At 37.7% G+C, this 14,993-nt stretch overlaps 1 protein-coding gene across 1 annotated transcript in view; it reads right to left on the reverse strand.

Moving 5' to 3' along the window:
* DDX4 (DEAD (Asp-Glu-Ala-Asp) box polypeptide 4) overlaps positions 1-14,993 on the reverse strand; it is a 92,236-nt gene that overhangs the window by 11,918 nt on the left and 65,325 nt on the right. The window contains exons 16-17 of the mRNA XM_011996787.1: positions 13,043-13,216; positions 7,288-7,433 (exon numbers count right to left, since the gene is read on the reverse strand). Coding sequence (XP_011852177.1) covers positions 7,288-7,433; positions 13,043-13,216 — 320 coding nt within the window. The remainder of the gene's footprint in view (positions 1-7,287; positions 7,434-13,042; positions 13,217-14,993) is intronic.

The following is a 14,993-nucleotide window of genomic DNA, read 5'->3' on the forward strand; positions in this document are numbered from 1 at the left end:
TCTCCTGACCTTGTGATCCGCCCACCTCAGCCTCTCAAAGTGCTGGGATTACAGGCGTGAGCCACTGCGCCCAGCCCCTATAGAACTATTAACACATTAAATTACAAAGTCTCTTAAAGGAAGTCTATTCAAATTTGTTTATAAAGATGAATAGAAATGTTATCGAGGTAAATATTCCTAAAATATCAGAAAGTAAAGAAATTGAACTTGTAATGCTCTAAACTTTTGAAAAATATAAACTATATTAAACTTTTGAAAAAACTTATTACAAGTATCAGAAACATTTTAAGAATCCAAGTTCACATAACTAAGTGAAGTCTTTGTTAAATGAGACTAACACCTTTGCTTTAAAAAGAAAAAAAAAAATCTTTTCCCCATTATCAGTGTTAAATTTAACACACTTATTTTACTTGGGTTTGTTTTTCCTAAGGTATAGAGGTTTACCAGCGAAATAAGCTAGTATTATTCCTCCATGATGTTTAAGAGTATGAAAATGGAAATCTGTGTTCAACTAAATTTAGTCATTTATTCAATAGTATTTATGTTTTGAAAAATATCATCTTGAAGGTAATTTCCAAAATCTTCAGGTAACTGAAAACAGTAGACAATGCTTGCGTATGACATCTCCCAGTTTCCCATCTCCCTGCTCCCAATTTCCTTTATGAAATAGAAGTTACTATAATTAAAAGATGTAATTAACATAAGTGGTTGCAACTACGCCAGGAATAACGTGACAGAAATAAAAACTGTAATTGCTTTCGTTTCAAGGAAAAAAAGTAGTTTAGTGGCTTTCAAACATTTTGGTCTCTGTCACCTTTAAACTCACAAAACATTGACAATCCTGGAGTTTTTTGTGTGTGTTTTGATATTTACCATATTAAAAATTAACACCTAGATAACCTTTAAATAATTATTTGAACAATATTTGCATATTAAAATAATTCTTAGAATAATTATGAAAATTATTTTTACCTTGCAGACCCCATTAGAGGATCTTAGAGAATCTGGGGGAGACACATTTTGTCCTAAAATGTCAGTTTGTTCCAGAACATTGAAAAAGCACAATGAAAGATAAAACTTGGAAACTGAATTTTATCTGCTTTGATTTACAACACTTGGGTCAAAATAAGCTATAAAAGGTGTTAATATTTTAGCAAAGGTCACTCAGTTTTGATGGAATTACTTTCTTGATTTACTGTTTAATGCTTTCACTTATAATATGAGGAGTTTTTTTTTCCTCAGAGCCATTACACTGGATAAAAAGTTATTCTTTACCCTCCTTGTAATCAGCCTAGATCGCAGAGATTCTGTTGACTTTATTAGGTCTGATTGTTTAAAAAAAAAAAAAAAAAAGACTAAAGAAGGGGAAAAAAAGAAGAAAAAAAGACTAAAGAGAGAAGGTTCCCTATTTATGAAAGAGCTGTGGTTATTTACAACCATGTTAATTTCTATGTTCACTTCTAAATGTTTTATTGTCACTTCAATTAAATTGATAACCAAATAGTTTCTCTCATACCCACGAATCCTACAATCAAATATTCAACTCTCCTCTGACAACTCCTTCTGTCTTTTTAAGATCAAATTATAAATTTAGAAGAAGAAATTCACCTAGAAAACTTCTGAGATTTCTCAGAGAGAGCCCCAAGAAAAGCACAAAGGTTTATTATTTCACCTTATAACACACGGGATTCTAGAAAGTACTATTTTTTAAATGTATTACTATTTAAGAGTTGTATGGTAAGAGTTATCAAACCAGAAAAGACTACACTTTTCCAAGATTAAAGAGAATACGTAAAATATTTTGACATATTAATACAGGTTCAGCATTCCTAATTTGAAAATCCAAAATCCCAAATTTTTTGAGTACTGACATGATGCTCAAAGGAAATGCTCACTGGAGCATTTCAGAGTTTTGGATTAGGGATGATCAAGTGACAAACATACTGCAAATATTCCAAAAGTTAATAAAAAAAAAAAAAATCTGAAACATGGCCAGGTGTGGTGGCTCACACCTGTAATTCCAGCACTTTGAGAGGCCAAGGCAGGTGGATCACCTGAGGTCAGGAGTTCGAGATCAGCCTGGCCAACGTGGTGAAACCCGATCTCTACTAAAAATACAAAAATTAGCTGGGCGTGATGGCAAGTGCCTGAAATCCCAGCTACTCAGGAAGCTGAGGCAGGAGAATCACTTCAACCCAGGAGGCGGAGGTTGCTGTGAGCCAAGATAACGCAGTCGCAGTCTAACCTGAGAGACAAGAGTGAAACTCCATCTCCAAAAAAAAAAAAAAAAAAAATCTGAAACACTTCTGGTCTCAACCATTTTGGATATGGGATATTCGGCCTGTATTTTTTTTTTTTTTTAAATGTATGCTTTATGGGAGTCCCTCATGATTTGTAAATTCCCTCACCATCCAAAGTATGTTTTTACCCTCAGGAGAAACACTGTTCAAAATTCTATAAAGTAACTCTATGGAGTTTCCCTATCTTTATCAAAGTCCTGAAGGTATGCTGCCTGATGCCAACAGTACAGCGCTGCCCATTATAATTTCACTTTTTAAAACGTCTATAACCTTACTTCTTTCCTAACTTGAATCTAGCATCTTCTCCAGTGGTTCTTCACTAGGGATGTACGTCAGACTTACACATGGCATTCTGTAAAAATATAAATGTCTGGACCCTATTTCTACATCTACAGGTGAACTCAGTTCCCATTTTGTCTTTCATTGTGCTTTTTCAGTGTTCTGGAACAAACTGACACTTCATGACAAAGTAAGTCTTTCCCAGAGTCTCCAAGATCCTCTAAAGAGGTCTGTGAGGTAAAAACAATTTTCATAATTATACTACTAGGTCTATTTACTTTATATTCTTGATATGAAAAATTACATCTGCCCATTTTCATAAATAGGTTTCTTCTTTGAAAATAGGCTTAATCAGATGTTTTGCCTAGTATTTTTTTGAATGGCTTTATTACCTTTATTTTGCATGTCATAGAAAAAATTTTATCAGTAGCATTATTCTTATTATGAACCCTCCTCAGACCCTTGATATTTAACAATTACCGGTAACAAATTTACCATGATCATTAAATCTGTCATCTTCAGACAGCTTTTGTCTTCTTTAGATGCTTGCCCAAAGGCTGTGCTGTAAGCTATATAGATCAGAGTCTATGTCCTAAAGGAGAGACTCCAAGCCTTGTGAAGAACTATTAATACTTCAAAGAACAGTCTTGGGTAGAAGGTTCTAAAGTTGACTGCTTTGACAACTTTTAGACCCTATCACTGGACTGAGTGAGATTTCCAGGACTAGTCCTTCTAGAAACAGACAGAATCATGCAAGCTGATCCCTAACATATACAATGAAGTAAGAATTACATAAGGACTGAATGAGCTGATGGAGAAAATCTCTCTGTGGTCATGTGTTGGCAATACTGTTAATATTATTTTAATATTCTATTTTCTGGATATATGAAGAAGCTTTTTGTCCTCTTAAGCTAGCTGTCATCTACACATTTTAGTAGACTGCTTTTGTAAACTAAAATCAAACATTCTAAAATCGTATCTGACCTTGCATCTCACTGACACCCCATCCCAACCCAAATTCAGATTTCTTAACTAAGTCTCCTTACTTTTCATGGTAGTTATCTGCAACAGTTAAATAAGAATCTGTCTGCCTCCTTTAACCAAGATATAAGTGGACAAGTTACCTGTGCAACTGACATCTCACCTGGATTTCATATTTGAAAACGGCATAGTAGGTACAACCAGATACTTTTTTTAAGGAATAAAGGTTGGCTTTCCCTATGGAATCAGTGCCTACGAAGACCTTCCATATAAGCTGGCCTGGTGCTTGTCTTACACGGCCCAGTCTTGGAGATTTTAAGGAAAGCCATACACTTCCTGACAGGACATGAACCACAGGAAATATGGGGGACCTTTAGAAGAGTGAGATTCACTCCAATGTATACCTACTGCAGGTGAAACCTAGTAGAGAGAGTTTCTGAGACTTAGTTTCCTATCCCTTAGATAGCAAATAATCAAGGATTTTTAAAGTTCAATCTGACATTCCTTATGAAAACTTCCAGACAAAAGTTAATTTTGTGACTTTAGTAAAAGTCAATACTGTACGGCTCTAGATTTGCAAAACAAACTGAAGGAGGCCTATTTATTGTTAATGAACAATCTTGCTGCACCCATGCCAATAAGCAAGCCAAACATAAGACCAAACTTCTTGTCATCAAGACTCTCTCTGAGATTATTATGGTCATGAGGTAGATACAGGCTGTCAGAAAACATTATGGAAGAATTTGAAGTAAGCAAAAAAGATCACTGTCTAGCACACTCTTTGTGCCTTCTATAGTCTTTTTCATAACTGTTGCAATTGACAGCAATGCCAATGATTCTCAGTAAAAATGCAAATAAAGTTTTCCCCTGAAATGTAATTGATTATTGCATTTGAATAATGACCAGTTTTACATCTATCTCTAAGTTAACTTTAGCATTCCTAATTGCCTAAACCAGGGGTGTCCAATCTTTTGGCTTCCCTGGGCCACATTAGGAGAATTGTCTTGGGTCACACATAAAATATGCTAACACTACTGATAGCTGATGAGCTAAAAAAACAACAAAACAAACAAACAAACAAAAAAACTCATCATGTTTTAAGAAAGGTTATGAATTTGCATTGAACCACATTCAAAGCTATCCTGGGCTGCATATGGCCTGTGGGCTGTGGGTTGGACAAGCTTGGCCTAAACATACATGTATTTTTTGAATTCTCCTTTTGACTAGCTGTAACATCTTACTGGTTCCTTTGGTAACTAAAGAGCTCAATAAATTCTTTGATCCATGTTGACTTAAAATTATGAAAAAGGCAGTTTGGCTATACTACTCTAAAATAAACCTACATATTTAAAGGAAAAAGGAAAAAAATAGCATAATTAAGTGAAAGAGTAGAAAAAGAGATAAATTATATGAACAAAAATTTGTATAATTTGAGGATATACTGGATGGATATTACATGCAAAGTTAAAAAGATATCAACTATGAACACTAAACCAAAAAAATATTTCACAGCTTAAATAATACAGAAGTATATCAATAGTGCTCATATATAATACATTGACCTTTTCTCAAGGGCAAACCAGTACTTCTGAAAAACTCTCCTTTTGGATTATTTGCAAAATAAACTTTATCCCACAAACTCATATATAAAAAAATCTTGGCCGGGCGCAGTGGCTCATGCCTGCAATCCCAGCACTCTGGAAGGCCGAGGTGGGCAGATCACGAGGTCAGGAGATCAAGACCATCCTGGCTAACACGGTGAAACCTTATCTCTACTAAAAATACAAAAAAATTAGCCGGGCGTGGTGGTGGGTGCCTCTCTAGTCCCAGCTACTTGGGAGGCTGAGGCAGGAGAATCGCTTGAACCTGGGAGGCGGAGGTTGCAGTGAGCTGAGATCATGCTACTGCACTCCAGCCTGGGCGACAGAGCGAGACTCCATCTCAGGAAAAAAAAAAAAAAAATCTTAAGGTGCCTATATTAGAAATACATTCTAACTTCAGCAAACCATGTAGTGCTCATCTCTTCTGCATTAGCAGCATCGACTTATGGTGGGCTAGTTACTTGACCTCTCCATATTTGTTTCTTCATCCCTAAAATGGGGATAATGACAAAATCTACTTCATAAGGTTGTTTTGGGAATTAAATGAGCTAACACATGTACAATAATTAGAATGGTACATGGCCCATAGCTATTATTATTTTTATATGCTATCAGTGTATATTATGAAACACTTGATGAAGCCAACCAATAAAATTTCTCAAACTTAAGATGAGTATTTGGTTTTTAAAAGTTTTTATAAAACTCAGCACAAACTAAAGACTAGAAGCCTGTAAGTGCTTTTAAAGTCACCTTTCCATTTTTTCTTCTTGCTCATTATTGGAAATTAAAAGATGAGTCACCTTCACACTCCTCTGTCTCAACACTGACATTCAAGCTGAAACGCAAGTACTAAAATGGAGGGTGTGGATGGGGAAAGTATAACATATAAGTAGATCTAGCCTGTGAGGTAATCAGAAGGCATTAAAATGAACATATTTAAAATTTTTGTTTCCAGTCTCAAAATAAGGCTATCTTAAACAACCAAACTAAAAAAACAAGACTTCAAAAATAAAAATTGGGCCAGGAATGGCAGCTTACGCCTGTAATTCCAGCACTTTGGAAGGCCAGTGTGAGTGGATCACTTGAGCCCAGGAGTTCAAAACCAGCCTGGGCAACATGGTAAAAACCCCATGTCTACAAAAACTAAAAAACTGGCTGGGCATGGTGGTACATGCCTGCAGTCTCAGCTACTCAGGAGACTGACGTGGGAGAACTGCTTAAGCCTGGGAGCTTGAGGCTGCAATGAGCCGTGGTCATGCTACTGCACTCCAGCCCTGGCAATAAAGCAAGGCTCCGCCTCAAAAAAATAAAAATAATAAAAAGTAAAATTGGGGTGAGTACAGTGGCTCATGGCTGTAACCTCAGCACTTTGGGAGGACAAGGTAGGAGGATCGAGGCCAACAGTTCAAGACCAGCCTGGTCAACAGTGAGACCTCTATCTCTACAAAAAAATAATAAAGAATTAGCCAGGCATGGTGGTGCATGCCTATAGTCCTAGCTACTTGGGAAGCTGAGGTGGGAGGATTGCTTGAGGCCAGGAGTTTGAGGCTGCCGTGAACTATGACTACACAATTATTTCAGGCCAGGCAACAAAGTGAGACCATGTCTCTAAAAAAACAATAAAATAAAAATAAAAATTGATTGGGGGAGTAGAGGAGAAAAAAAATTTCCCACAGATATTGCGAAGGAAGACAACTAGATCTTAAGCCCCTTTTAGCTAAAAAGTTATTCAAATCTATGAATTTGGGAAGCCTTAGGAAGCAAGAACTAGGAACCAGAAACAGAAAAACAATCTGCTTTTGATGGAGTAATAGTGTGATGTAAACATGTGTCACTACTAAGCCTTTCTAGTTTCCTAAAACAAAAAATAGATATACTTCTGGTGGAATAGTTAAAACGCAGTCTCAAATCCTTCCTATTTTCAAACTTAATGGTGGAGAAACGCCTGTATTTTTATATAATTTACCCAGAAAACTGAATCATAAAATTTTTTATAAAAGAGCTTTAGAGGGAGAACTTATTAAACAAACTTATTAAAAGTCAGACCAAACAATTCTTTAGTGATTTTTAAAAATTATTCATTAAAAAAAACCATGACAAAAAATGTATCAACATCTATAAGATACCTATGTTTCGTAGAATTTCAACAAGTTTTTCTCTTTTTGAGAACTGGCCAACTTGGAGAACGGTCTGCTGAACATCTCTACATGCTCCACCCACTTGTCCAACAGCAACAAACAGATAATTCGACTTTAAAAACTCTGCAGCCAACCTTGAAAAACAAAAGATTATTCTTTAACTTATCCTCTTCTCCATTAGTATCCATAATATCCACTGAATTCCTGTAGGTGTTATCTCAATATTAATCAGACAGCAGATTACGACAGCTATAAAATGGTTGGTTACTTATATCACCCAAGTACTATTTTGAAAGATCAGTATAAAATATTAGGATTTTGCAAAATACGTAACTACTAGAGAAAAAGTTTGTCACAGTATGTATATGGTAATTACAAGTGGATTTGCTATCCACGCAAAACTATATAAAATATGTGTATAACACTTAAAAAAAGCATGAACTAAAACAAATAAACTGCAATAAGCAGGAATTATTTTTTAGTAAAAACTGAAATGTAAGCCTAAGGCACAAATTCTGTTCTTCCACTCATTGTTTTTATGTATGCTATTATTAGTTGTTTTCTGAAAATATTAACTATTAAATTACTCTACTTCAAATGAATGATTTCAAGCAAACCAGATCTTAGGTCAGTGCTCTCTATGTCATGACACACATAGAAAGTAGTATTTGCAAGGCACAATTGGGCAAAACAAGTGAGACAGGATGAAAGGCCCAGGGACATAGTGGAATCAGGATAGGTGTGCCTGCCCCAAAGGTTAAGGGTATCAATATCTTGACACATAGTTAACTCACTATCAGCATGCAACTGAGAAGTCTTGCTTTAGATCACATAGAAACATGGGGGAAGTGGACAAAGTTGCTAATGAGAAAGATGAGTTTTTAGGGATAAATGGGGAGGTTCAAATCTCTCTTCAATGCTTCTCCCTCCTATGTAGCAGTCCCTTATTTACCAGCTGGCTCCTTCATGAAAATAGCTCAAATTCAGCATATCCAGAATCTTAATAAATCACTGCTTCTTCTTTCTCCTTACTTCATCTCTTATCATAAAAGCAAAGTTTTTTTTTGCCTTCTTTTAGAGTCACTCTCTCACCCAGGCACAAAAGTTAAAATCATCTGAAATTCTCCATCATTCTTTTCATTCACTAAAACTACAGTGTTTTGTGTCATGTGTACAAGGTACTGGAAGTAGAAAGATGAACATTAGCCTATGAGGTCATCACATCAAGTAGGAAAGATATATTTTAAAACTTACAATTTTAGTGTTAGAATAATGTTTACTGAACACTATGTTCCAAGAAATGTACAAAGTGACTTAAATAGTTTCTTTCACAAGATACACTGGCAGGAAATGGATGAAATGATTTAGAAAAAGCCTCAAGTTTGAGGCGGGGCACAGTGGCTCATGCCTATAATCCTAGCACTTTGGAAGGCCAAGGCGTGTGGATCACTTGAGTCCAGGAGTTTGAGACCATTCTGGCCAACATGGTGAAACCCCAAATCTACAAAAAATAAAAAATTAGCCAGGTACGTATGCGCACACCTGTAGTCCCAGCTACCCAGAAGGCTGAGGTGGGCCTAGGATGGCTTGAGTCAGGGAGGTCGAGGTGGCAGTGAACCATGATTGTGCCTCTGAACTCCAGCCTGGGCAACAAGAGTGAGACCGTATCTCAAAAAAAAAAAAAAAAAAAAGTCTTCAGGTTTGAAGCTTCATCTAGGGAAGCAGCAGGCAAGAATGTGGAACACTAACGACTGGGGAAAGGCATTCTATGCAGAAGGAAAGAAGAAACAAGCACAAATAATGAGAAAAGTAAAATTCAGCTTTCTCAGCCAAGAGGAAATAGCTCTAGTAGACTAGAAACACACGACTCCAGGTAAGAAAGTAGCAGGTAAGCCTGAGATTGTCATGTGTTAAAGAGTTTAAAAATCAGTCTATGAAGATGGAAAGATATGGGAAGGTTTATTTTAAATAAATGTCTAAAAGAATCAGACTTTATTTTGGCATTGCCACTAATGCAGAAGTGACACTAGAAGCAGGGAGACAGGTTAAAAAGCCACTTCCAGTGAGCAGGGCAAAACTGATAAGGACCTAAATTAAGGTGGGAAATAGAGAAGAAGCTAACAGATATGAAATATTTTCGAGATTACTGCTGTAATGGTTAATACTTGGTGTCAACTTGACTGGATTGAGGGATGCCTAGATGGTCAGTGAAAAACTGTTTCTGGATGTGTCTCTGAGGGTGCTACCAGAGGAGACTGACATTTCAGTTGGTAGACTGGGAGAAGAAAGCCCACCCTAAATGTGGGTGGACACCACCCAGTTGGCTACCGGCGCAGTTACGACGACGTAGGCAGAAGAAGGTGGGGTAACTTTGCTTGCTGAGTCTTCCGGCTCTCTTTCTTCTTCCCATGCTGGATGCTTGCTTCTGCTCCTCCTGCCCTTGGACATCATACTCCAGGTTCTTCAGACTTTGAACTCTGGGACTTGCACCAGCGGCTTCTTGGGGGATCTATCAGCTTCCTTGGTTTTGAGGCTTTCAGACTTGGACTAAGCCACTGCTGGTTTCTCTCTTCTGCAGCTTGCAGACAGCCTATCATGGGAGTTTACCTTGTGATTGTGTGAGCCAATTTTCCCTAATAAACTTCCTTTTATATCTATATATATATATTATTGGTTCTGTCCTTCTGGAGAACCCTAATATCACTGCCACGTTGTACTGAGACAAGGTCTTACTCTGTTGCCCAGGCCAGAGTATAGTGGCACAACCATGGCTCACTGCAGCCTCAACTTCCCGGGCTCAAGACATCCTCCCACTTTAGCCTCCTGAGTAGCTGAACCTACAGGTGCATGTCACCACACCCAGCTAATTAAAAATTTTTTTTTTTACATAGACAGGGTCTCACTATGTTGCCCAGGCTGGGCCTGAACTTCTAGGCTCCAATGCTCCTCCCACCTTAGCCTCCCCAAAGTGCTGGGATTATAGGAATGAGCTACCGCGCCTGGCCCAAGTTGAGTATTTTTAAAAGCGGAGTTAAAAGACTGTGAGAGAAGAATCACCATGATTCAAAAATTTCTGGCTTCAAAAGATCACGATGCCAATAACCAGAATAAAGAAAACTGGAAAAAGGGAGCTGAAGAAAAATTGCATTCTATTTTGGACATGAACGTGTGTTACTAGTCATTCATCTGAGAGAAAAAACACCCCAAGAAGTTAAATTTGAAAGTCTGGGCCGGGTGTGGTGGCTCACACTTACAATCTCAGCACTTTGGGAGGCCGAGGCGGGCGGATCACCTGAGGTCAGGAGTTCAAGACCAGCCTGACCAACACGGAGAAACCCCATCTCTACTAAAAATAAAAAATTAGCCAGATGTGGTGGTACATGCCTATAATCCCAGCCACTGGGGAGGCTGAGACAGAATCACTTGAACCCTGGAGGCGGTGGTTGTAGTGAGCTGAGATTGTGCCATTGTACTCTAGCCTGGACAACAAGAGTGAAACTCTGTCTCCAAAAAAAAAAAAAAAAAAAAAAAAAAAAAAAAAAAAAAAGTCTGGGGCTACAGTGAGAGATTAGGAATACAGGGAAGAAATCTGGGAGAGTTACAGGTATAACTAGAAGCCATGGCAGAGTTACAGGTATAACTAGAAGCCAAGGGAACGGATATACCATAACTCAGGGAATATGCAGAATGAGAAAAGGACTTTGCACAGAATGATGGGCAACTGGTAACATTTAAGAGTAGACAATGAAGCAATTGAGGAAGTCAGGAAGCAAAGAATGTAAACAACCCAAGGTCAGATAGGAGCTTATTTTGTTTAACATATATCCCCAAAACTTATAATCAAATATGATTCACAAAAGATCCTCAACAAATATTACTGACAGTAGTACACGTTTGCCATTTTGGGTGGTCAACATACAAATACTTTCCCATTTCAGGGTAAATCTAAAAAGAGTCAGGCTGCTAATTACATAGTTACCAAAGCAAATGGTGGGAATGCAAATATCCCATCTCCAATTGAAAATACTATCCAGGGCAGGGTGCGGTGGCTCATGCCTGTAATCCCAGCACTTTGGGAGGCCGAGACGGGCAGATCACCTGAGGTCAGGATTCCGAGACCAGCCTGGCCAACATGGTGAAACCCCATCTCTACTAAAAATACAAAAAAAAAAAAAAATTAACCAGGCGTGGTGGCAGGCGCCTGAAATCCCAGCTACTCGGGTGGCTGAGGCAGGAGAATCGCTTGAACCCAGGAGATGGAGGTTTCAGTGAGCCAAGATTGCACCATTTCACTCCAGCCTGGGCAACTGAGCAAGACTTCGTCTCAAATGAAAAAAAAAAAGAAAGAAAGAAAGGAAAGGAAAAAGGAAAGGAAAAAGGAAAGGAAAGGAAAGGAAGGAAGGAAATACTATTCAACTGTTAAGTAATGATTGTTTTGTGTATCACTAAGAAAGAAAAATATCCTGCCAATTGACCTAATGCTGTCTTATGAGTTCTATTTTCCCTCAATAAAGAACTCTTCCTAACTTTACACAAAGATTTACCATATAAAAAATAGATCAATAGCCAGCACCACTATTCAAGGGCTTGGGAATGTTTGATATACTAGCACAGGATCCCATGTAACATTCTATCAAACCAGGGGACCAACTTTAAAGCAAAAGAGGCGTTGGGACAGGCCCATAACCATAGGATTCACAGATAATATATACCGCATCACTCAGAAACTGCCAACCTGAGAGAACATTGGAACTGTCTGCAGAAAAAAAAGTTCAAGGGCCAGTTTGGAGGCAACTCTTTATGAAGATAGGGCATTATCCAACACAACACAGTAATTCTTCAAATCAAATATCCATATATGGTGCATGAGTCTGGGAATCCAGGAAAGCAAGCAATACAGGCCCACCTACCATCACTCTCAATGACCCACTTGGGAAATCTATGCTTCCCATCCCTTCTTGTCCACCAACTTTACGTTCTATAGGTTTTGACGTCTTGGTTCCCAAAGAGAAAACAGTTCCACTAGAGAAAATAGTAAGAGTCCTGCTGAATTACAGATGGTTCCCCACTTACAACAGGGTTAACATCCTGATAAACCTATTGTAAGTCCAAAATATCTTAAGTCAAAAATGTAATTAATACCTACGATAAACCATTACAAAGTTGAAAAATCATAAAATCATATGTTGAACCACAGGACCATCTGTATAAGCTTCTGTTGTTGCATGGGCACTTCTGGCTCCTTGAGACAAGGGGCTGGCAGGAAAAAGAGTCACCATTCCAGTAGGGATGTGTCACCCTAATCTCTGAATTCACTAGACCACATGGTATATAACATGATCTTCAAATATCTGCCAATAATTGGTATATGAATTTTCTACCAAAGCCTCAGTTCTCCCAAATCCTATACATTTAGGTTTGAAAAGAAGGCATAATAATAAAAATAACTTAATTTAGTAAGCCCTTATTAAACCCTAGCTGCATTCTATGCAACACACACACACACACACACACACACACACACACTTCTTAAATAAAATGTGATGTTAACATAAAGCCAGGAATAAAGGTAAGAAACAATGGAAAATGTGGGAAACATTTTAGATTTTAGAAATACATCTACTTTTTAAACTACCTATATTAAAATCTTAAAGACAAATCTCTAAAAATAGGATATTCACATTGCTTCCACTTTGATAAAAGTATGTATATAACCAAATTATTTTTAAGAAAAAAACTTAACCTTTGAATTTCCTCTGGAAAAGTTGCACTGAACATAAGGGTTTGGCGCTGTTCCTTTGATGGCATTCCTGGGCAGGAAATTAACTTCTTCATTTCTGGACCAAAACCCATATCCAACATGCGATCAGCTTCATCCAAAACTAAATATTTTATCTGTTTGAGACCAATCTTTAAGGATATTTTCAAAGGTAAAAGAGAAAATGCATATTAGTTTATATTAAACTATTCTCCACAATTTCAACTGTTAAAATACTGTGAAGAACAAAGACTAGAAATCGGTGTATAAAATGAGAATTGTTATGCTTAGATATTACTGTATATTTCAGTTCAATTTTCTGTTATAAAGGATTTTAAAAATTAAGTCTAAAAGAAACCAGACGTCTAGATCAACACTGTGCAATAAAACTTTCTACAATTACTTAAAAGTTCTATTAACTGCACCCTTTTTTTTTTTTTTTGAGACAGAGTCTTGCTCTGTTGCCCAGGCTGGAGTGCAGTGGCACAAGCTCAGCTCACTGCAACCTCTGCCTCCTGGGTTCAAGTGATTCTCCTGCCTCAGCCTCCCACCATGCCCGGCTAATTTTTTTTGTTTGTATTTTTAGTAGAGACAGGGTTTCACCATGTTAACCAGGATGGTCTCTATCTCCCGACCTTGTGATATTCCCGTCTCAGCTTCCCAAAGTGCTGGGATTACAGGCGTGAGCCACCGCACTCAGCCTATCTGCACTGTTTAACATGTCAGTCATTAGCCAAAAGTAGCTAGCTATTAAGCACTTGAAACGTGGCTATTGTGACTGTGGAACTGAATTTTTAATTTTATCATTCTTAAATTGTTACATGTGGCTAGTGGTTACTGTATTGGACAATACAGATCTGGATTATAGTATCTCATAAAGATAGACTCTAATGTAAGAAAGAAAATATCCCAACAGCATGACATATTCAAATATCTTCTAACTGGTAAAATTTTTTCTAACCTCTTTAAATCCTTAGTAAATTATCCATCCTCTAATCACTCGGGAACAATCAGGAACCTCTTACCTTCACATGAACATCTTTTACTATAGACAGAAGAACACACTTGCAAAGTGATTTTGGTACCACTATGAAGAAGTTAGCAAGAAAGTAAGGTAGACATCTCTGGGTCCTTTTAATAAGTATACTAAGAAATGTGTGTTTATGCAGAAATAACATTTTTTTGAGTAACCCAGAGGGATTAAAAAGACTCTTAACGCGGCCAGGCGCAGTGGCTCATGCCTGCAATCCCAGCACTTTGGGAGGCTGAGGCAGGTGGATCACAAGGTCAGGAGATCGAGACGATCCTGGCTAACATGGTGAAACCCCGTCTCTACTAAAAATACAAAAAAAATTAGCCAGGCATGGTGGCAGGCACCTGTAGTCCCAGTTACTCCGGAGGCTGAGGCAGGAGAATGGCGTGAACCCGGGAGGTAGAGCTTGCAGTGAGCTGAGATCGCTGCTCTCCAGTCTGGGCGACTGAGCGAGACTCTGTCTCAGAAAAAAAAAAAAAAAAGAAAAGACTCTTAACTCAGAAGGACCCTTTAAAGAGATTTTAAAAAGTGTATCTGGTTCATTAAGGTGAACTGAAAGTACTGATTTAGAGATGTAAAAATATGGTATATGAATTCCTAAATAAGTACATGGCCCTAAAATCTTTTTAAAGATTTAGAAAATTAACAATCCTGGTTAATATCATTCCCATGCTTACACAGGAGACAGAATTATTGATGCCACAAAGGGTTTCTTACAGGAGAAAAACTATTTCCCCAAGACATGTATGAAACCAGATAAAAAGTTATTAACTACATTTTTCCCCCAGCGTAGTGGGACATAGAATATGGATTCTGGAACCAGACCCAGATTCTAACATTAGCTCTATACTTACTAGAGCTAACTGAGGGATTTTAAAAATAAATTACATAATCTCAATGAGT

The sequence above is a fragment of the Mandrillus leucophaeus genome, unplaced genomic scaffold (assembly GCF_000951045.1).
Source record: "Mandrillus leucophaeus isolate KB7577 unplaced genomic scaffold, Mleu.le_1.0 Scaffold523, whole genome shotgun sequence".
Lineage (NCBI taxonomy): Eukaryota > Metazoa > Chordata > Mammalia > Primates > Cercopithecidae > Mandrillus > Mandrillus leucophaeus.